General features: G+C 36.3%; 1 protein-coding gene across 6 annotated transcripts; it reads right to left on the reverse strand.

Annotated features, from left to right (window-relative positions):
- Positions 1 to 3,418: 3,418 nt before the first annotated feature.
- LOC106700164 (microtubule-associated protein futsch-like) lies at positions 3,419 to 21,563 on the reverse strand. Of its 6 annotated transcripts, none has more exons than XM_023336096.1 (25): positions 21,395 to 21,563; positions 21,259 to 21,293; positions 19,440 to 19,506; positions 18,646 to 18,717; positions 18,489 to 18,545; positions 17,569 to 17,628; positions 17,437 to 17,496; positions 17,300 to 17,359; positions 17,150 to 17,215; positions 16,993 to 17,049; positions 13,947 to 14,012; positions 13,657 to 13,734; positions 13,519 to 13,572; positions 13,369 to 13,443; positions 13,222 to 13,266; positions 11,823 to 11,870; positions 9,725 to 9,814; positions 9,551 to 9,586; positions 9,171 to 9,263; positions 9,021 to 9,071; positions 7,541 to 7,585; positions 6,806 to 6,883; positions 6,221 to 6,260; positions 5,772 to 5,823; positions 3,419 to 4,963 (listed from the first exon to the last, which is right to left on the reverse strand). In XM_023336096.1, exons 4-25 carry the CDS (start codon positions 18,703 to 18,705, stop codon positions 4,102 to 4,104), a joined length of 2,133 nt encoding a protein of 710 aa, XP_023191864.1. In that variant the 5' UTR covers positions 18,706 to 18,717; positions 19,440 to 19,506; positions 21,259 to 21,293; positions 21,395 to 21,563; the 3' UTR covers positions 3,419 to 4,101. The 6 variants fall into 6 exon arrangements, with proteins under 6 accessions (XP_023191864.1, XP_023191865.1, XP_023191861.1 ...); XM_023336097.1 differs by having other exon boundaries at positions 13,947 to 14,009; positions 19,440 to 19,547; XM_023336093.1 differs by having other exon boundaries at positions 19,440 to 19,547.
- Between the last annotated feature and the right edge of the window lie 1,640 nt (positions 21,564 to 23,203).

The following is a 23,203-nucleotide window of genomic DNA, read 5'->3' on the forward strand; positions in this document are numbered from 1 at the left end:
TCAATTTTCATGTGGGATTGACAGTCGTTGGCTTTTTAATGTTGTATTTTTCCCTTCATTTTAAATTTTACACAATAAAAAGCAATTTGTTTACATTTATTTGTAGATAATTTTTTATGCATGTTTTTAGATTACGTTAAATGCTGTGGAAGTGATTATAAACATAATTTTTTATAAATAATGGCTATTATGTGCTGTTTGAACTATTATATAATGTACAAAAATGTATTTTTTATATATTATTTTCTTTCAAAAATAAGATACAGGCTATGAATTTACTAGTTCTTTTAGTGCCAGGAGTGACACTAAATAATGTAAATAATAGTGGATGTTGTGTATAAATGTCTAAAATTTGTCATCACAAATGTCTGTCAGTGAAATAATGATGCAGCTAGTCTGTTCATGCACGTTGCCTGTCCATCCCATGTTCTCATGTTTCCTAAACTGCGTTTATCTCCACGTCTTATAATCCACAGATTCTGACACCACCCAAAGGTGACTTCACCTGTGGAACAAAGCATCTTTAAACAAACCCAAACGCACCCGCAGAGCTTCTCTGCCACAAAATTATCTTGGTGAAACTTCATGTTGCATAAGAAAAACACTTCCTGACCAGCAAAAAGAGACCACTGACCAAACCTCTCTGTGTTTCAAGTTTCTCTCCTTCCTTCAGGATGAAAAGATGATTAGAGAACTTTTGTCTCTTCTCTGGTTTATGGCTGTGAACTCACCTGAGACAAGGGCGTGGTCAAGTTTGGTGGCTACCTGTGTCTGCATGTAACGCATAAATTTCACAATAGTCATGATTTTCACATGTCAATATATGTTAAAAGTGATTATCCAAAATTAGAAAAGGAGGGGGGGAAAAGAGGTAGAAGTTGGAGTTGAAACGCTTGATAACCAGTGTGGAAAATCACTTGCTGCTCGTGTGCGTTGAATGTCACATGAGGAATTCCCAGAAGATCATGTAGCTGAAAATCTTGTTCCACCACATTTCAGCTCCTCTACACATGTGTTGTCACATGTTGAGTCCAACAAAGTTCATTAAAAACATGCAGTGAAAGTTTGTAAATTTAGTTTATTTCAATACCAAGATAAAAAGAGGATTAGAAGGCCAAATATGTTGTATTCAAACACAATATACTAAAAACGTTAAAGTGTAGCTTCATCTGAGTAGCATATAGTTGCTGCGAGAAGTTTTGTATGTAATTATGACAATGGCATAAATGTCATAATTTTGGTTTACCAAGTCATTTTAGTAACTGTCTACAGTGTGCAATAGAAAAAAACACACTGGTATTTGTCTGAATACCCTTCAGCCAAATACCAAAGAGACCTCATAATGTGACACCAAGTTCAATTTAGTGACTGTTTGGAATCATCATCCTGTTGGACGAAAGTTGAATACAGGTTTCAAAAACACTCAGCAGGAAAAAGGAAAATTTGTTCAACAGATTTAAAAAAAAACACTGATGGAAGACCTATAGTCTACAGTGAAGGATGCATTAAAAATTCATATTATTATTCTTATTGTTTGCTACTCCTGTAAAATTAAAATCAACAGTCATAATGGTGTGATGTAAGCTAATGATGCTAATGGTAGCAGGTACGCTACACACCGTAAAGTAGCTTAAGATTGATGAAGCATCTGGTGTTGACATGTTGGTAGGGGAGGTTCCAAATGAAAATATGTTTAGCTTGTACCACTGCATAAATTAAAATATATGCATGGGCTGTAATTCCTGTAAATAATTAAAAAATCTTGGACTTTGTATGCACTTCTTCCCTCGCAAAGATCTTTATAAAACAGACTATAAGGCAGCTAATTTGGGATCAGAGATTATGGATTTATTTATACAATGAATTTATTTATTTTTATTTTATTTTACTTAAAAAAAACAATATACTTTTTTTGGCTGAATTAAACTAAATGAGGCATCAAAGTGCTTGTTCAATAGCAAAACCTGCGAAATGTACAGACGTGGCGCCACTAGTTGTTAGTTTTATAATAAAAATGTATTTAAACTCACATGGACAGTTTATTGCACGTAGAAGTATTTCTAGTCCAGCCTTTACAGAACAAAGAAGACCAATAAATAAACATTTGCTTCCAACAGGCAACAGAGCAGATGACACCAGAACTAAAGAAGACATTTAACTTTAAAGCAACAGTACAATTAGAGGGAAATATCATAATTTGCATACCTCACGTAGTGGATATACAATTGTCTGTTTGGTTTAAATTAACTTAGTTCAAATGTACCAGTTAATTGATATTAAACAATTCAATAACGCTGATTTATATTTTAAAAACTCACAGGCTTGAATTTAGTGATGGAAACCAGCAACATTCATAATCATTCAGGGTGAGATTTACCAGCTAATATTTCATTAAAAAGTCTGGATTAATAACTTTTTGCTGAGATAAAAAACAACGTTCATAGATTTATCCTTGTCAAATGACAACAGAGAACAAGAAGTGGCTAAGAACATGAACTAAACTAAATAAATGATGTAAAAACTCTAAACTCTGATTCACATTTTAACAAAGTGCGTTAAAATAAAGAATAATCTGTAGTTATGTTTTTGACTTCTTCATCTTGAATTTGTCGACAAAGAAACATGTGACCTCATCTGTTAACAGTTTTGACCCTAAAATGTAACTTAAAACTGATCAAATAAGGAGGCAGATTTAAATGTTGCAAAACCCAGTAAAATGTTTAAGATTATTCAAACTATTTAGCTAGGGTTAGGGTTATTCAAGCCTGAAACAATTTCTCATCACCCAGATTCATATCCACTAGTTTCTATAAAACAAAATTTCACTACTGATAGTTTAAAAATTACACCCAGTGACTGCAGCCACCGTTTTAAGGCATCATTGAAAAAAAGGCACCCATCATAATGTAACGTAGAAATCCCAAATTGAGGTGACCCTATTTAAAAAAAAGGTCTGTAAAAATAACACTATCGAATCAATTAAATCTTCAAATCTCACTTCTGAAATAAGACGCGTCACACAATGGCACACCTTCCAGATTTTCTCTATGAACCGCAGTTTAAGGTTGGTTTCCTACTGATGTGGTGTTTTGATTAGAACGATTCAATTTGAAAGTCTCCTCAATGAGACTGGAGAGGAAACAGCAGCCAGGAAGTTTTAAATAAGTTCAGAATGTGTAACGTTTAAAGAGTCCTGTTAAAACTTTAACATTTAACGCAGTCTGCTGTGGGGAGCGGATTATAAAGTTAGACAGTACAAAAATTAACAGCAATATTTCGGCTTATTTAGTCTGTCATACAGAAAAAAAATTTTGTTCATTTTTCAAAGTCACGTTTTCACCATATTATTCATACATTTATAAATCTCAGAGTTCCAAACAAAATATTTAATTCACAAGCTAAATATTTAGGACCAAAATGAATATTTATTTTCCAAACTAAACTTTTAATTTCTAAACTAAATATTTATTTTTCAAACAAAATATTTAGCTTGGACCAAAATATTTAGTCAGCAAGCTAAATAATCTTTTAGAAACCAGGCTAACGTGCCAGCTAAATATTTAGGTAGAGAGATATTTCCAAACTAAGTATTTAGCTTTCTACCTAAATATTTAGCTAGCATCCTAGCCTGACCTGCTAAAAAAATATTTATCTTGCAGGCTACCATTTAGTTAGCCTGCTAACTAAAACACTTAGCTAGCAACTTGAATATTTAGTTAGCAGATCAGGCTAGAGTACTAACTAAATATTTAAGTAGCAAGCTAAATACTTTGTCAGTTTGGATAACTAAGTATTTAATTGGCATCTGATTTGTAAACTAAGTGTTTAGCCTAATTCAATATTTAGTTTGTAACTATATTATTTAAATGTAGAATAACATTGACAAAATATGACTTTGAAAAATGAATCCCTGATTTTTTTTCCTCTATGACAGGCTCAATAAACCAAAAATATTGTTGTTAATTTCTTACTGTAACATTTATAAGCAGCATCCCATAATAGCCTGTTGGAGTCAGACATATTCCCGGTTCTCAAGGTCCTTTTTTATAGCTTTTTAAAATCCGGTCGATCTCATCCTCATCTGAACTCTCATCATGTTTCTCACTTGTCTCTTTTGCTCTCGCCCTCTTTGCCGCCTGCGTTGCCTTCTGGTGTGGTGCTGTGCAGCTCCTCCCAGATGGTGTTCAGCTCCACCAGCCCGTCGTGCAGCTGTGTGGTCACCTCCCTGATTTTGGCTGCAAACTCTGATTTTGCCCCTTTCTTCAGCTCCTTAGAGTCTTCAGCTACGAAGTAGATGTCCATACCGACAAAGAGCCCCGTGAGGACCCCAGTGGCCATGCTGGCGATCTGGACCGCCCTGGCGGCCGTGCTGCCCGCCACGTTGGCGATCTGCACCACACGCATGATCTCGTTGGCGTTGATGAGGATGGCCTTCCCCGCCATGGCGCCGTCCTCGTAGAACTGACTGGTGAGCGCGGGGAAGTCCTGGTTGTACGCACTTTTCTTCATCTTGATCAGGTCGAACTTGCGCAGGTTCTCTATTCCCTGCTTGATGAACTTCAGGCACTTATTGAGGTCGCCGATCTTCTCCTGGTAGTCCTTGACAATCTTCTCCACCTTCTTGCGGTCCAAAGAGTTGTTGACCTGGTTGGAGATGCCGGCCCCGGCCGAAGTCAACCCACCGGCCGTGGCGACACCTAAACCGACGGCTGTGACAATCAGGGAGGTTCCCATGGTGAACGGAGCCAGGGCGAGGCCAGTGATGGTGGTGACGCCGCCGATGGCGCTGGTGGAGCCGCCGGTGATCTGTGCGATCTTTGTCTTCTTGTTGAATTTGTCCAGGCCGTCGGCGATGGTGTTGAGGTCGATGACGTGCTGCCAGAGGCTCTCGGCTCGCTCGGAGAACAGCTTGTTGAAAACTCGGATTCCCTTCTGGACCTTATCTGCAGTTACAGCGAAGGCCCTGACAAAAGAAAAAGATGATGACTAAAAACGTGACAACCAACTAATAGCACTTTCATCTAATTTCTATGAGTATTTTTTTCTATTATAGATGAGAACTTTGTCAAAATCTCTTTACTTATTGTTTACTTATCCTTATTTTGTCTACTGTTTACTTATTCTTCATATTCTTTTTGTTTAGTCAGAAAGTCATTCTCTCCTGATTTTTACTGCTACATGTTAAGTTCTGCTGCTCTTGGCAGTTGGTGGTTACCATAGCAACCAGTAACTGCCAGCTCCTCCCCCTTTTTCTGTTGCAGTTTGTAACTATGGTATGTAACGGGATCGGCTCGGTGTTTTCTAAACTACTATAATATTTTAGCATTTGTATTTTTAATTTTGCTTTATTTCATTTAACTTAAAATGAATGTTGTAAATTTCATCTTTTTCATTTTACAACTGTTAGCTGTTTCTGTTAACTGTTGCTCTGTAGTTAGTTACGGGTTATTTATTCTATTTATTTAATGTGTAGGGGCGAAAGCTGCACGACTTGATGTTAACCACCAACTTGATGTTTCTCTTGTTAGAATAAATACAGCGAGCCAGAGTGGGTCTGATGTTCTATGAAGACTAGAGTATTTTTTAAAACATATTAAGACAGATTTTTAAGTTTTGTAGAAACTACAGAAGTGATTAACTTCCAGACTGTAAATAAATTCAGGAGCAGTTTATAATACAGTTTATCAGCATGATTATAGATAATAAGTGAACAATATTTGCAAAGCGTCACTCAAAAGGTTTAATTGACGTCCATTTCTGCTTCAGCTTACTTGACCTCTTCCTTTTTTGTCATGTTGTCATCTTGAGGCGTGTCCTCCCATGCTATGAAAAAAAAAAAGCAATGAAGAGTAATTTTATGAATCACTTCATGGGTAGCACAAAGACAACAGTATGTTGGCATTGCGGTACACCCATGTGCTGCTATGACAACCATAAACTGTAGCTCCCAGTGGACTGGGTGAACATTAGCAAGGTCAGCGTTTGTTCCCGACGTTTCCAGTGACCCATGACGGTTTTATTGCAGGTTTATTAAAAGATTTTGGTTTGTTGAAGCAGGAAATAGTCTTTTTTCTAAAAATGGACATTGGTGAGGACAACTGGAAGTATTTTGATTTTACTCAAGTGAGTTAAATACTTAAATGAAAACACTAGGATATTAAAAACACTTTTCCTCATATTTTCAGAGAAAAATTTTAAAACAAATAGAAAAAAGACTTACATTCAACATTGTTCCACCAGTCCATGAGATCCTCCACATCCTAAAAGAGACAGATTTTTATTTACATACTTGTTGCTATTGTTGACTTGTAAAGCTGGTCAAAAAACAGACAGTTGGTCTGAAGACACTGAGCGCACCTTTCATATTCACAAAAAGCAAACAAAAATGGAGTAGCGTCAGATTTTAGCGGTTGTAGAATTCCTCTTTTTTCATTGACTCATTGACTCACCACACATACATGGAGGGAACATAAATACACTATGCAGAAAGAGCCCAGGTGGGATTCAATCCTTCTTGCTTCAAGGCAACAGTGCTAACCACAGTTCCTCCTTGCAACCACAAAATGTTCAGTAAAATCAAAAATTACACCAATATAACAAAGATTTCAGAATCTCTTGAAACTTCAATTGTCATAATTCTTTAAACAGTTGACTGCAAATAGATATAAATCAATATACAATAACTAATTACAAGTGTAGGAATGGCTAACAGGTTTGTTTACAGATATTAAAATTATGCATTGTTGGGAAGAAACTGGAAAAGGGGCAAACAGACCCAGAATCGTCAACATATTTAGAAACCAACCTGGCCTTCATCTGGCCTTGAGGGCTCCATACGGAAATCCTCCAGCCTGTCAAATAAAGACCTTTGGGTTTCTTCATTCTGAGAAAACAAGACACAAACAAATTAAAACACGGGAATAAGCGTAACTTTACAAACAGTTCTGCACAGAAGAACAGTGACAGGCGTATACTAAGTAGACATTTGTAAATTTAAAAACCAGCATGTGAGAAGTCATGGCTTCTTGGTTTCGCTATTTCTGCTCAGAGAAAAGGGAGGAAGTTTGAGTTACAACAATTTTAACTCTGGAGACTGCTTTAGGCCGTTTGCAGAAGTAAAAAAAGGACCAAAAGCTTCCATGAAGCCGCTGAAAACAAGAAGTGGAGAAACAAGTCTGGGCACATTTGAGCCTAATCTTCTCATCTTCTCATGTTCATGGGCACGCACAAACACGTATGACGTGTGGGCTGGGTTTCATGTCAGCAGTGGCAGAGGAGCAAAAAAAAAGAAAAACATTGACAACAATAGTCTCTGTTGGGAACTGAGCGTTTACTCTGGAGGCGAAGTGTGTGATGGGAGAATAGGAGGTTGTTTTCAGGGTGGAGGAGGGTGGGAGTCAAGTGACTGAAACACAAAGAGTAAGACTGAAACCAAACATATCATGTACTTCAAATGTAGGTTTCATGCAACAGAGAGGAAAAAGAGCAACAAACAAAAGATACACTGAAAACTTTATTTTATAAAGGAAATATTTTCCACCTCTGCTGCAGCTCCGCCTGGTCTGTTCTTCTGAATGACTTTGGCCTGAAAACAAACAAAACAAACAGAAAATCATGTCCGTCGTGATGCTGATTTTGAAGTACAAAGTTTAGATTTATGGTCAGCTAAAGGTTTTCAGACTGTGCAGACAGGTTGCAGTGAATCGTCCACAGTGTGCTGGACTAACCTCACCTAAATAACCTGACAACGAAAGAGTTTACATCAACAACTAAATTAAAACTAGGCCAAACAATGCAGCAAGTTTCAAAGTTTTTATACAATCATAACCTTTGAATTTATGATTGTATAAAAATGCTCCAGGCGTCACATCACCATCTTTACAGTCATGAGATCTCATAAATACTTTTGGAATAGGCCACATAGTGGTTTCAGTCGGCAGCAGTTACTTCTTGTACAGAAACAGTTCAGAATATTTTAAGAATCAAACAGGTTGCACTGTGATTAGTGCTTTTTGTTTGTTTGTTTGTTTGTTTTTACTCAATTTTACAGCGTCTCACCTGCGGTATTACCAAGAATTACAGTCATAAACATACATGCAGACATGCAGAAAAAACTTGAAAATTGTTTTCCAGTAGCAAACTACTGGAAAACAATTAAAGTAGCAAACTACTGGAATTGTTAATTGTGCAAATTACACGTAACCAAGGGACACCTGAAACATGCAAAGAACTGAAACCTGATGTGAAAAATGTAAAAGAAATCTTGCAAGCACAAACTGCAAAGAACTGAACTGACAGAAAAACCGATATAAACCTTAATAAATATGTAAACTTTATTGGCAGAAACATACTGGATTCATGACATTCAAGCCACTGGAAACCTTAAACCAGACAATCTACTGGAAAGATGACATGAAAACTCCTCAAAAACATGTCACGCCACCTACTGGAAACCTAAAACACATTTTTCATAAACAAATGCTAGTTATTATAAATTTAATTACTTCTTTGTTTGGTTTTAATATTCAACTGCAAACTTCTGTGAACTTTTTCTTGAGTCTGAGTTATAAATGCAGCTGAAACTGAAGCATAACTGTTGTCTGTAGTTTTAAACTAAACATATCACCCAGTTTCATCAGAACTACGTCCTACGGATGCATCGGTGCAAATAGATTATCTCAAACATCTAACTGAGAAATGTTCCCTCAGACCTCAAGATGTACAGCTAATAAGGCACGAAACGAAAGCTGCAGTGAAATCTACATGTTGCAATGTTGTGTCCTATTTTTATTTTCGATCAAATTAAGGCACGGACTAGTCAAAGAAGCTGAAAGGAAGCCATGATGATGAGTCAGCTTACTAAGGTACAGTTACCTAGAGTTGTGCAGAAAGGCCTTGGTAATATAGACTCTCCAGTAATAATAATAAAAACTAAAGTGGATCATTTTTAATCAGAAATGTATGAAACTTTTGAATATGGACACAAACAGGTTTGAATAACTCCCAATTTTTTTTCCTACCTTGATCTGAGGCATGAAAGGATTGTTCTTCTTTGGTTTATTGACTTTGGGCTAAAAACAAACAAAAACAGGATCAGGCCATGTCTATAAAATTAAAACACAAAGTTCCTTTTGCAGCTTTTAGGGTTAAATTAATATTTTACACCAAACCTTGTCCATATTCTCCTTGTCCCCATCTTTTTTAATTTCCTCTTTAATTGAAGACTCTTCTTCGTCTTTTAGTCCCTCATCATCAGATGCAGCCTGACAAAAAAAATAAATAATTAGCCACAAAATAAAACATTTGGCTATAACAGATGCATATTAGGTGTTTGTAAAATTAAGTGATAAATAATATAAAAAATAAAATAAAAAAAATAAAAAAGAACCATAACGATACTTTTGCCATTATGTCAAATTTACAGAAAAATGTTTTCTAAAAACTCTCCGAACAGAAAACAAAAATCATCTCCACCTTATTGTTTTTAAAATAATTTTTAGATGGGAGAATTTGTGAGACCAAGTTATACAAGTCACATTTTGATATTTACCTGAGGCCGAGGCATGAAAGGATTGTGTTTTGGCTTCTTGAATTTGGGTTAGAAGAAAAAAAAAAAAGTTTAGATTTTATTTTTAATGGAAATACAGAAACGCTCTATTTTTAGTTATTAGTCAAATTAACATTTGCTCATAAGCAGCAAAAAAGGTCAAAAACCAAAACAGACCTTTTCTGGTTTTTCCTTGTCATCATTTTTAATTTCCTCTTTAGACGATGACTCATCTTCATCCTTCAGCCCTTCATCATCAGACGCTCCCTGACAATTAAAAAGACAAAAGCATGATTTTTAATGTCTGACTTTTGGCTTTTTCTACGGAAAAGGATTAGGGCCACCGAGAAAAAAAAAAGAATTCTGAGATGAAAGTCAGAATTCTGACTTTCATCTCAGAATTCTGACTTTAATCTCAGAATTCTGACTTTAATCTCAGAATTCTGACTTTAATCTCAGAATTCTGACTTTCTGACTTTAATCTCAGAATTCTGACTTCATCATAAGACCCAGCCTAAAATAAGCATTAACATTACAAAACATGAGGCAATACAAAATACAGAGTTCCTGAGAACAAGGCTAGCTAGCTAGCCTATGCTTATGAGAGAAAGATGGTTCAAATGCCAAAGAAAATGTTCTCAAACTGTATTTACATATTCAGTTTTGGATTAATTAGTCAAAAGTATATTACATTTTAAGGTAGACATGATTAAATGACTGATAAAAAAATCTGTATGCCACTGCTTTAGTTCAAGAAGCTTTAAAGCAGATGCTAGATACTAAAGCTAGCAACAGTTAGCTAGCGGCGCTAAGCTAGCAGTGCTTTCCTTCTCTCCCTTTGATTATTTCTATAAAAATAACTAAAATCCTTCCATACAAACTGTAAAAGTGGCAGAAGATTATTTCATAACACAGAGTTGTTAGCTTTACTACTAAATTTAAGGACTAATTACTTTCTATTTTCTAAATAAGAATCTCAAATGCAGATACAGGTGTGTCAGACCTTGATAGCCCCAAACTAATGCATAATTTTGAAAGGTTTTGCAGTAGTAGGAAAATATGTATGGTTAGTTATGGCAATAATTGGTCATAAAAATGTTTAAAGTGACTTCCTGCTGGTAGATACAGCACAGTGAAAACGTATTTACCCCCTCACAAATGATTTACTTTAAACTAATTTTAATTTCAGATAAAGATATGTGTACCAGCTATTCAAACATTTTGTTTCTACCAGATTAATAATAAAAAAAGAAACATGCACTGCCATTATACATTGATCTAAGTCACACAAGAAACCTGAAAAACTACATTTCACTGAAACTGCTGCTGTTTATCCTTGAATGAACAATTGCTATCTGAGTCAAACATGCTCCAGTTTTTTTAGTTTGGACTGTAAACTCATCAGGAAACATCATCCACATGCAATTATGCGCCTGTTTATTCCTTCAAATGTCCTGTCCTACTTTCTGCTTTTGACTCAGATTTCCCAGTTATAAAATCCATATTATATCCTTTAAAAATCAGCTGAAAACTCACATGTTCATGCTTGAAAAATCAAAATCAAAGAGTCCAAAGTTTTAACACAAGCAACTTAATATGAACAGATAAATCTCCCCACAAAATGTTACCAAGTATTTTGTCTTGTTTTTATTGCAAACATTTTAGTACACTGGAAATAAAACAAAATTAACTTGTGAGTAACTTTTCAGCAAAATATAGGAGCTTCATTTAGTCAATAATTCCTCAATAGTGATGTGAAAACACTAGTTATTGCAGATTATTTCACTTATAACGTGGTAAAATATCTTGTAAGTGAAAAAATCTGCTAGTGGAACTAGCGTCTTTTTAAAATTCAATATAAGGAATTATTTACTCAAAACAAGCTCCGATTTCTTGCTAAAATGTTACTTGTAAGTTAATTTTTTCTTATTCCAAGTGCCCTAAGACATTTGCACTAGAAATTAGACAATAATCCTCTGTTAGATTTTGTTTTTGCAGTGTAACAATGAGCTTGCAGGAACTCCCTCTGACAACAGCCTGAGGGAGTCACATGTATCTTGCATGGGTTTGGCATGACGCAGGCGATAAGGAAGCAGGAGCTGGAAAAGTTGGATCATAACCGAACGGCAACGGCAAATACTCGACATATTCATTTTATACAGTGACAGCATGAACACTGCAGAAGAAAAATATATTTTATACAGTCTATAAAAGTCTTGGATTATTTTGTTTGTTTGGGCAACAAGGTTCAAACCGAAACTGATGATTTACTCACTGGTTTGTCTTTGGTCAAACCAGTGGCCTCTTGTCCTGATTGGCTCTGCTGTAAATTTATAAAATAAAATAAAATATTTAGTTCATTTAAAAAAAATCTGGAAACAATTTTTACATTTGAAAAAAACTACATCTCTTCCTGAAATATGGTCTCATCAGTGGAGCTTCAGCAGACATTTAGTTTCTTTCCGCACATAAAACCAAAACAATTAGACGCACCTGATCAGTTTTGTATCAGATTTGTGCTCTCTCTAAAGTTTTCACCTCCCTACACCAACAGTAGCCAACTCCAATTTTTGCCCTGCATTAATTTGATATTTAATGTCTGCATTAATTTAGAAGATATTAAAGTATTTTTTTCTAACCTTTCTGCCATGAAATGTTGATAAAAATCTATTTTAGAAGCGGGTGTAACAAGCTGCAGGTATGAAATACAGCAATCACTGTAAAACGTGACTTTGCAGATTTAAAAACAACTAAAATAATTTGACATTATCCATTTAAACAGTCTTTAGCATCTCATATTGAACAGAGTGATTATGTAGCTATTGGAGTTTATGTATTTGCCAAAAAGCTCCAGATATTTCCTTATCCATCTTATTTCATGTGGTTAAAAGTTCATATGGAGAAAATTAGCTACTCTGCTGCATCGTGTTCAGCCTTCCTATTATCTGCTGAAAATCTTGTTCTCTCTTCCAGCCTGAGTAAATAAATAGTTAATATGCAGAGAAGGTAATTTAGCTTTTTTGATTTAGGTGTGTTTGAGCTGGAAGGCATTCAAAGATTGCAGGGCAGAAGAACTTCACTGGAAAGTTAGAATATTGTCGTAGAGCAAAGTTTCTTTTAATATCTAGACATCTATAACTACAGGTTAGCCATCTTCAAGTCAATGAAAAAGCCCCAAAATAATACAGATGAAAAAGTGTTTATTCATGTAATATAAGCACTTCATAAATTATTAATAACTATTATCCGTTAATTAAGGATGAGAAGGAGACAATATGCTAAAACTTGTTTACCAATGCTTACTGTGCTTATAACATAGTCTGAAATGTTTAGATAACTAGATAAAATATATAGATGAACAGATTTGGCTCAGTATTTGGCAAGAAACTAGTAGATTTTGTCTTTCCCCCGGCCTTAATTAATGCATAATAAACAGTTATTGCTTTATAAAGTGTTCAGAGATAATTTAATAACATATCTATGAACTATTTATTATGCCTCTATAAGGGGAGCCTCATCGTAAAGTTTACCTAAAGGCTTTTGTATGAGGTTAAATGCCTACAGAATGTTAGGTAAACATAAAAAGCAGCTTGATTTTATTTTGACTAGTCAGAATGAAACTTTAATGAAACCAAAGAGAGAAATAATCAGACATTTTTACGTTCTGTACAAACCTCTTGCTTGTCTTTCTTGCGATGTCTGACAGTTTTGCTCATTTCCTGAAATGTAACCACAGCAGCTTTCTTAAACTGAGATAAGCTGTTTGAACAGATGGCACATAAAAAATAAAAATATAACTAAAGTAAGAGCAGATTTCCCACCTCCTCTGATGGTCTGGGTGGAACAACGGGAGGGTCTGAAGGTTTTCCTTTCTTCTCTCTAGGGAGTTTTTCCTTCTGCACAGAAAAATAAAACTGTTACATTATTTAAAAAAGAGCAATGCACAAGTTTAGATAGGAAACAAAAAGCACCTTCTCCTCTGGTTTTGGTTTTTCCATCTCATGCATGGATGTCGTCTTCATCGCCTGGAGTCCCAGCACAGATTTAAAGCAGAACCGAGAATGTTTTTCATAAGAACCACTTGTAAATATTTGCGGCTGCAAACAAACCTCTGCTCTCGGTCTGCGTAGGACTGGAGGAGTTTCACCCTTTTCCTTCCCTTCTGCCTGGATCAAATTACTCTTGACCTGCCAAGGACAAAAACACAGAGTGAATGACTTAGTGTCCCAGAACAGGAGGTGAAGATTTAATAGCCGTCAGGAGCGAAACAAGAGTGACGCAGTAGGAAGTGTGGAGGAGGAGCTTCAGTTTGGAGGGTATTTTTGTAAGAAGTTGATCGGCTCCACATGCCTGTTTGTGGTCATCGATTAGTTGTGACCGAAGGAAAAAATAGGCTCACCAGATCCGCCTTGTTTTGCGACTGCTTCCCGTTCTCCGCAGAGGTCTGCGTGTCCTCAGTGTCCTTCTGAGCAGAGGACAAAAAGACATTTGTTGTTTTTTTTCACTGCGTTTGACTGAAATGCTGCCATAGCTTCCATTTAAGCTGGTGATTCCTCATTTAATTTGATATTTTTTGTTGTTTTTAATAGGAAGAAACATTTAATTTCTCTCAGCTGCAGAGAAATTGATCGCAGACTTTCTACTGATCTAAAGTGAACATAAAATCAAACGTTATATTTCCTATTTGAAGAGTTGTGGCGTAAAGTCTTTTTCTACGTACTTACTATAGAATATACATAGTAAGTAGATAATATAGTCCTTTTTAAAGGGCCAGTATTTTGTATTTTGCAGGAACATTTTGCCATTTTATAGCACAATCAAGTAACTATTTTACTTTCAGTTGTTATAAAAATGCTATATCTTTCAAATATGACTTTGTATTTTAATGCCTTGAAATTGGGCCTCTGTCTCTTTAAAAAATCCTTTTCTTTCTGAGACTCCACCTTCAGGAAGTCATCACAACATGGCTCCTCTATTAACCCTTTAACAACATTTCTACCAGCATTTCACTGAGAAGCAGCTATAATGAGCTCAGCAGATGCGCAGCTCCACCAGATGCTTGCTAATTGCTGCTGGCTAGTCTGAAGGAGCTGAGTGTGGGTTGCTCTGTGAGGCTGAAGCTTGGAAACTTCCACCTCCCAGGAGCAGCAGCTCTGAGGTGGAGCCGCGCCTCGAAGGCGAATCCATAAACGGCTTCCTCCATTGTTACTGCCGTAAACAGAGAGCTGCTGTTTGACGTCAACGTTCTTCTTCTGTGGATGCCGGGAGCTTTGGAGTCACACAGATTGTGTCTGAATTTAAGCAGCAGCATGAATGACCATGCTGCTAATTATGGTCATTTAAACATCAGATTTTCATAAATCTGATGTTTAAAAAATACATCAAATTTCAGTAAAATTAGAACGGAGCATCAAGTGGTAATATTTTGAGTCAAAGTAATAAAGGATAAAGTTGTAGTATTAAGATTTTATTTTATTACGATTTTATCCTCAAAACTACAACTTCATTCATGTTTTCTCTCGCAATGTTACAGTTTTATTCTGGTACAAGTTTGTTCTCATAATATGACTTATTCTCATAATTTTATCACTCTATGCTCCTAATTTTATTTTATTTTTTATTAAAATTGTCATAATACTCTGTCACAGAAAATACACAAAGCACGGCAGCATCATGAGCAGCGGCATCATAGAAATTACAGCATCTTATCCTACATAACTGTCACCTACGACTGCAGACCGGTCTGATCGGCCTCATCAGAGATAATGACGAGGCCGCTTACAGGGAGGAGGTAGACCGTCTGGCTGAGTGGTGCGACAAAAACAACCTGCAGCTGAACACCGAGAAGACCAAGGAGTTTATCGTGGACTTCAGGAGGAATGCTGACCCACATCCACCCATCCACATTAAGGGGACGGTGGTGGAGGGTGTGGACACCTTTAAGTTCCTGGGAGTCCACATCTCCGAGGACCTGACTTGGTCCAAACTCATTAAGAAGGCGCATCAGTGCCTCTTCTTCATGAGGACCCTGAGGAAGAACCACCTGTCCTCAGAGATCCTCACGAACTTCTACCGCTGCACCATTGAGAGCATCCTCACCAACTGTATTACAGCTTGGTACGGGAACTGCTCTGTCTCCGACCGGCAGGCGCTGCAGAGGGTGCTGAAAACTGCCCAGTATATCGCCGGGGCACCGCTCCCTGCCATCAAGGACATCTACAGGAAGCGGTGTTTGAAAAGGGCCGGGAAAATCACAAAGGACTCCACTCACCCAGCACACACACTCTTTTCCCTCCTGCCCTCTGGGAGGCGTTACAGAAGCCTACGGACCAGAACCACCAGGCACCGGAACAGCTTCTTTCCCACAGCTGTCTCGCTTTTGAACGCCTCCTGACATAAAACATAAACTATAAGGACTGTACTCCCCTATCCTCTCATATAACAATAACACATGGACTATCCTCACACACACACACACGCACACACACACACACACACACACACACACACACACACACACACACACACACACACACACACACACACACACACACATCACGGACTGTTTTCTTCACACACACATACAACCTGTAAATTTTATCTGCCATTATTTATCTTGTATTATATTATATACATATATAATCCATTCCCTAACATTCTTGTATAATCTGTATAATCTGTGCATATAGCTCCCATATTTATATTTATACACAATATCTATATCTCTTGCTATAACCCCTTATAGTCCATACATACACAGTCTTGCACATCCGTAAATAAATATTTATATCTCATAGAGCACTTCTGGATAGATGCAAACTACATCTCGTTGCTTGTACTTGTGACAGTGCAATGACAATAAAGTTGAATTCTATTCTATTCTATAAAAGTTTTTTCCTGTCTTTGTGTTTACATTCAAGTACTAAAAAAGAAAACAAGCTACGGTGATATATGTAGCAAGAGGCAGCAGCTTTATGATGCAAAACTTTCAGGATTAGCATCGATCATCATCAGCAACACTTTCCCAGCCCTGATTTTCCCTAAACGCCACCAGCACATTTATGCACCATCAGGATAGTTACTTTAGCTGCAGAGCAGAACGGATTCAGTTTGTTCATGGCTTCAACCAAGATGCTGTAGGAAGGGAAACATTAAAAACGATGCACAGATGTTACTCTGACATCCTGTTGACAGCTGCAATCCTAGAAAAGCAGTGGAGTTTAAAACAGATGAACGCATTGGAAGCACATTCACTGTAACCAGATTAAATGGTCACTAGATCAACAAATAACTCTACTGGTTTCCTGTCTGGTAACTGGTTTAGCTGGGTGTGGCATCTCTCTTAAATCAGAGTTCTGGCATTTTTTGGTAACTGAAACGTGTCAGTAATGTTTTCTCTGATCTAAAGTTGGAACAAAATTTCACATCTTATCAACTGTATTTACCTGAGACTGGGAGCTTGCAACTTTTTTCTTGAACATGCCACCAAAGAATCCTGTTTCCTGAAAAAAAAAAAAAACTAAATCAATGCTCAGCAACTCGCCTTTATGACCGATACAGACCGATGCGTCTGAGTCTGGATTTATCAGATAAAAACTTCACCTCTGTGTGGTTCTCAGAGAGATTCTCACTGCTTTCAGAAACCTCACTGGCTGCTGATAAATCCTCCTGAGGGCAGGACAGAAATATGAATCACTTATTATCAAGAATAATATTGCAGAAGCAAGATGCATTAATAGTTACAGCTCCCACCTGAGATGGCGCTCTTGCTCCAAAAGGGTTTTTAAAGATGGCACCAAACCCGCTTGGCTCCTGAAGACAGAAATTTAGATTTTTAACACATCCTGAACATTTAAATTAATCTACCTTTAGTTTGAAATAATTCGTACTTTGGTCTTGGAAAGACTGTCGTTGCTTTTCGACAGCTCGCTTTGTGCAGACAAATCTTCCTAAAGGAACATTTTTAAAATAATTAACCAACCTACATTATTCTGAATAACACTAGAAGAGAACATAAGTACCTTCGACGCTGCTCTCATCCCGTTGAATTTAGGAGACTTTGTCACCTTCCCTGCTGACTCCTTTGAACAAAAACACCATAAAAGAGTTAATACAACCAGAACATTGGTTTAGGTTGCTATGTTTTACAGTGAAAATAACAGAGGCTTTTTTTTTTCCAACTGTTGCAGCAGTCGGATAGATGGGCAGAGATGTGCTGATTCAGCGCTTCTTCCAAATCGCTGATGCTGGCACATTTGATCTCACCAAAACAAAAACAAAAAGCTCAGAGGCGCCGGATAACAAAACATATCTGGATACCTGGTACACATACCTTAACATTGGTGAGATTAGGTGATTATATAATGATTAAAAACACTGTAGATGGTCGAGGACAGCAGAGGAAACAGCAGCAAACAACTGAAATCAGTGATGTTCTCATCTAGCTATATTTTACATACAAGTAATGGAAGTGAAGGCATTTTTTGATTATCTACACTTCCCCTTTATGACGATGTATAATGCTGTGTATAGTGCGTTCAAATATTCCCATATGTCTTTCTGTGTGAGGGAGATTTTTAGAGAGCTGCTGAAACACTGTTCATTAAAAGTGATGATGTTCAAAGCAAAGTGGCAAGTTTCTGAAGCAGGGGAAGTTTTTCTTTAAATTTTGTCCGAACACGATAAACCGGAACGATGACGAAATACTTTGTGAGCCAAAGTATCAATGAGTCATATCAAAACTGAGTGAATACATGCTAATGTTAGCCTAGCATTTCACTAAACTCCTCAGCATAAAAAAATAGTATATTGAACTGGTCCAAATCCTCTCCTGGAATGACTGGTTCCCATTTGGCTGTGTTTTAGTCTTAAAATTTGTGTTGCAGTTATTTAAAATGCTGAATTCAGAGCAAAAATCAAAATCCGATGGGATGAGACTCACCTTCATGTTGGTGCTTTCAGAGTGGTTTTTATCATGAGCTGAAAGATCCGGAAGATCCTGGATGAAACATGGCAACATAGCATCATTTTACTGAACACAGAAATGTAGGTGATATAATTTTTACTGTTTGTTTTAATGAAAAGTAAAAGTTGTTGACCTGAGACGGCCTGCGGGTTTGTCCTGGTCGGGGCGATCGCTTCAGTATTCCACCAAACATTCCTGATTTATCCTTAAATGGAAAAAAAGTTTCGAATTTCCAGCTTGTGTGTTTGAAAATAAATAAATAAAAATCACATAAATATAGCAAAGCAATACCTTTGATGATTTATTGTCTGCTAAGCTGTCACTGCTGGCGGACAATTCAGGGTGTTGTGAAAGTAAAGTAAGTAGTAAAGTAGTACTTCGCTAACTGGGGGTTAATTTCTGCTTCAACAATTATCTGATGGGACGCCGGGAAAGACTATTGTTGGGTTCACGTTGTGCTAAAAGGAGTTAGCATATCATCGAAGCTATTCAAGCCTAAAGTAGCATCTCAGTGCTAAACAGGTTTGTGCAAACAGACGTCCTTATCCGTCATTTCTAAAGTATTTTCCCAAAGAAGTTGCATGAATGATCAGAAACACATAATAGCACTTTGCCCCAATCTGACAACAGAATAACCTAAACAACAGATTTAAAAACAATAAATATAGCTCAAATGTCTATTTATTCAATAATTTAGTGTAAAGATGGTCTTCTGAATTGAAAATGTTGTTAAATAGTTGTTGATTGAAACGTTAGTAATTATTACAGACCAAGCAATTACTGACCAGCAGTTTAAACACAAAAACATCTGAATAAAACCCACAGAAATTTGTGACAAAATGTGAAAACTTCAAGGCATTTTATGCAACAATTATTAAAACTTGCAAAGCCAAATAAAAGATGAAGTTATTATATAGAACATGTTACCTGTGCTTTTGGAGATGGTTGTGCAGTCTTGGATGATTTCCTGAACACCGAACAACGTGGCTTTATGCTGGAAGCAAGAGGAGGAGCAGAGAAACGCCCTCACTGGTCCTGCAGCGCGTTTATAATGAGCAGAATGTGATTTAAAGCATCATCAGAATGTGTTTCAGGTCCAAACGGCAAGTCCAGGCCTGAGTTTCATGTCTAATCTTGAAGATCAGATGGCAGTAAAACATTGCTCTGTTTAACTTCCTGAGTAAAATAATTGCATTACCTCATTTTTTAAAGGCAAACAGTGCAGAATGTCAAAATGGCTCCATGTTCTTAATGAGAAATTCCAGTTAGTCATTATTCCTATTGCTCTCAGAGTGTTGTTTAAAAGGTCAGTATTGTGTTTTTCTATTAGCACAATCAAGTAACTGAGTTGTTATAAAAAATGCTGTATATTTAAAAATGAAAGAAATTTGAGTTTGCAATTTAACATCTTGAAATTGGGTCTCTGTCTCTTTAAGAAACTCCTGCTCTTTCCGACACTCCGCCTTCAGCATGTCGTCTCAGCCATGCTCCTCCATTATGCCGTTTACAACCATTCTTAGGAACACTGGACTGAGAAGTAGTTTATATGATGAGCTCAACAGACACCAGATGTTTGCTCATTGCTGCTGCCGCTAGTCTGGAGGAGCTGAGTGGGGGGGGCATTGAGGAGCTGCTCTGTGAGGCGAAACTCGACTGGAGACCGCAGTGAAAATAGGCATCACTTGGTGAGAGCAAGCTTTTAGACACACCTGGATGGTTGCCATGGGAGATTAAAGGATTTCACAAACATGCATGGAAGAGTCAAAGCAACATAAGTTTGTTTTTGATGTGGTAATAACAAAATATAAGGTGATGTAAAGCTCAAAAAGTTGACTTTACATAACAGTGCCTCTTCTAGAGAGAGGAAAAGATGAACTGGGAGTTTATCTGCAGTAATGTGGGTGCAAGTTTGAAACCAAATCTCTCAATTTACCAAACTGTCTTTGTTATAATCCACAAATATGGCCTTCATATATAGATAATTATAAAAATTAGCTTCCTCTATAGCAGTGGTGCCCAAAGGTTTTCCCCCACAAGGACGTAACTGTGAAGCACAGAGTAACTTTGGGCCACAAATACACCAGTCTGTCCATCATCTTTTATTTAATCCAGGGTTGTGACCATAAATCAGCCGGTAAATTGAGAGATTTGCCTGTTGGCTAAGCTGACTCTACACCACAACAGATCATCACAGCAGATGTTACACCAATCCACACATCAGTTTCCTGCCCAATTTCTCCTTAATTTGTGAAAAATACCCAAATACTTTGTTAAAAAACATAAATATTTATAAAGATTTTTTTTAACTTGCTCATTAATAAGCACATGTTTTAATGAAAAGAATAAAGTAGTTTTATTTTTATAGATATCAGGTCTATAAATGAGTCACTGTGGATTCAAAACAAAAAAAATGCAATTTATTACATTTTATTTCTAAGACTAACTTGAGAGAACAGAAATAAGAAATCAAATAAACAAACAAACAACAAAGTGCTTTTGGGGGGGCTTGTCCACCCAGGGCGCCAGTTATACAAGAGCCGCCCCTGGCTGCCATGCTTTGAAACAAAACAAACGTTTAAAAAAAAGGATCTTTTTTTGACTCCACCTGTTTGTTTCCGAACCACATGGGTACCAGATTCTGTTACCAGTTAATTCCGGGTCTCCATCAGGTTACATAAAAGGAAAACGCTTCGTTATGGATCCAGGAACCTGGAAAAGTTAACTTACAACACAAACAGTTACTCACAGCAGCAGATCCAGATCCAGTTGATCCTATCGATCCTGTCAGACAGTGATGAGGGCAAAACAGATTCAAGGGCAATAATTTTAATAACTACTCAGCCGGTATGAACAGCAACTAAAACATGTGATCATTAACGTACCATTAACCCTCCTGATCGGTTTCAAATCCCTCCGTTGAGGTGAATAAAATAAATCTAAAAAAATATCCAATCTGTGAATTTAAAATAATAAAAATAAATCTAAATTGTCTTCAAAAAGGATTTTTATTTCTGAGTCGGACGTCCTTCAAACTGGAGGATCCCGTTTAGTTTCTCTCACCTGTGGTCCAGGAAAGAGGGGCGTGTCAGTCTCACCTGGAAAAGGTGGTGCTGCGTTTGAGGATGACTCGGAAAACTAAGCGTCGTTCGAAAACTAAATCAATCCACCGATCAGCATTTTATGTATTTTACAGATAAATTTGTAGAACAAATGAATAAATAATAAAGGAACGGGGATAAAAAAAAATAAACAACTTTAGTCTTTAGAAAACTGCAGTAAAACTTTACATTTTGAAATGCTGAACTGTGAAAATTAAATTCCAGTCGTTACAACGGAACCGTACTACGGGACAACATAAAAATATAAAATATCCAACACTAGAAAATATTCTTTGACTCTGAGACACATTAAGTAAAACAAAGCATTCCCTTAGCAAAAGTATTTTATTCCAGTGTGCTTATTTCACACTGAAAATGAGGCAATGTACTTAAAGTTTACTGTTCATGGGTTTTATTTACTTAGCATAGTGAAGTATACTTGGCTCACAGAAAAGTATTAAGATAATTCAGTATATAACAGTATGCTGCAAGCAATTTGCTAGACATGCTTAAAAGTATGATTTTAACAATTAAGTAAAATATCAAAAATACTATATTTCAGTTATAACAATTCATAAAAGTGTACTTAAAGTATGCTTAAACTAAATTGGGACTTATGGGATACAATCGATGTTAATTAAAATATGAACCACGAGTATATACCTAGTACTCTAGAGGTACTTGCATCAGAACATGAGATTTTACTGCCTGGTCTTATTACTGTACTTCAGCGCCTCCAGTGGTAGAAACGAGTACTACAAAAACAAAGAAAAAACGAGCCTCAAAATTCAACTTCCTCCCATTTAAATCTCAAAGAACTTTGATTTTTTAAAAACTCTTCAGGCATAGTAAATTTAAGCAGACTTAATATATCACACCAATGTTGTGGTTTGCTCATCTTTAAGGGTAATCTGAAGAAAACGAGAAATCTTAGATTTTTAATTTTTTTTTTTTTTACAATAGGCAAAAACAAAAAAGTCTTTAGATTTGTAAATGTCTTTATAAATAAAGTATTTTCTTTTCTTTTAACACGATGCATCAAGACAGATTGTCAAAGATAAAAAGACTTTCAATTATCCTACATCTTCGATATTCTAAAATGTATTTTAGGATATTTTGCATTTCTTATAAATTAAAAACAACAAATGTGTTAATTTCTCTGCTGCAACTTTATTACTTTTACAATGAATCACCATCTCCAAAGTAATCCACTCACCTTTTCAACTGAACAGGATTAAAACATTTATAGGATCTGTTTATAGTTCACTAAAGATAACCAGATATTACCATCTACAACTTCAACTATTTTATAAAATATTATGGCTTAGGGTTGAACAAAAATGAGCCTTACCTTAAAAATAAATCATGTTTACTGTAAATGTTCTATAAATAAGAACTGCACAGGTAACACAGGTGAAAAAATAATGTACCAAGTATATTTTAATTATTTCTAAGTTGTTATCAACTGGTGTATTTTTCAAGATGATATTCAAAATGTGAAATACATTTTTAAAACCTGCTTCTAATATTTAGTTTTAAACTACATTTTTGACACACTCTTAAAAAAATATTTTCTAAAATATACATAAATAT

This window comes from Xiphophorus maculatus, chromosome 6 (genome assembly GCF_002775205.1).
Source record: "Xiphophorus maculatus strain JP 163 A chromosome 6, X_maculatus-5.0-male, whole genome shotgun sequence".
Taxonomy (NCBI): Eukaryota; Metazoa; Chordata; class Actinopteri; order Cyprinodontiformes; family Poeciliidae; genus Xiphophorus; species Xiphophorus maculatus.

Coding starts and splice junctions, on each gene's coding strand:
- LOC106700164 (XM_023336096.1), bottom strand. CDS start 18,705: ATGTTTGGTGGAATACTGAAGCGATCGCCCCGACCAGGACAAACCCGC. Junction 13,735..13,946: donor CGCAAAACAAGGCGGATCTG/GTGAGCCTATTT, acceptor TGTCCTTGGCAG/GTCAAGAGTAATTTGATCCA. Junction 9,815..11,822: donor GTTTGACCAAAGACAAACCA/GTGAGTAAATCA, acceptor TTTAATTGTCAG/GGAGCGTCTGATGATGAAGG.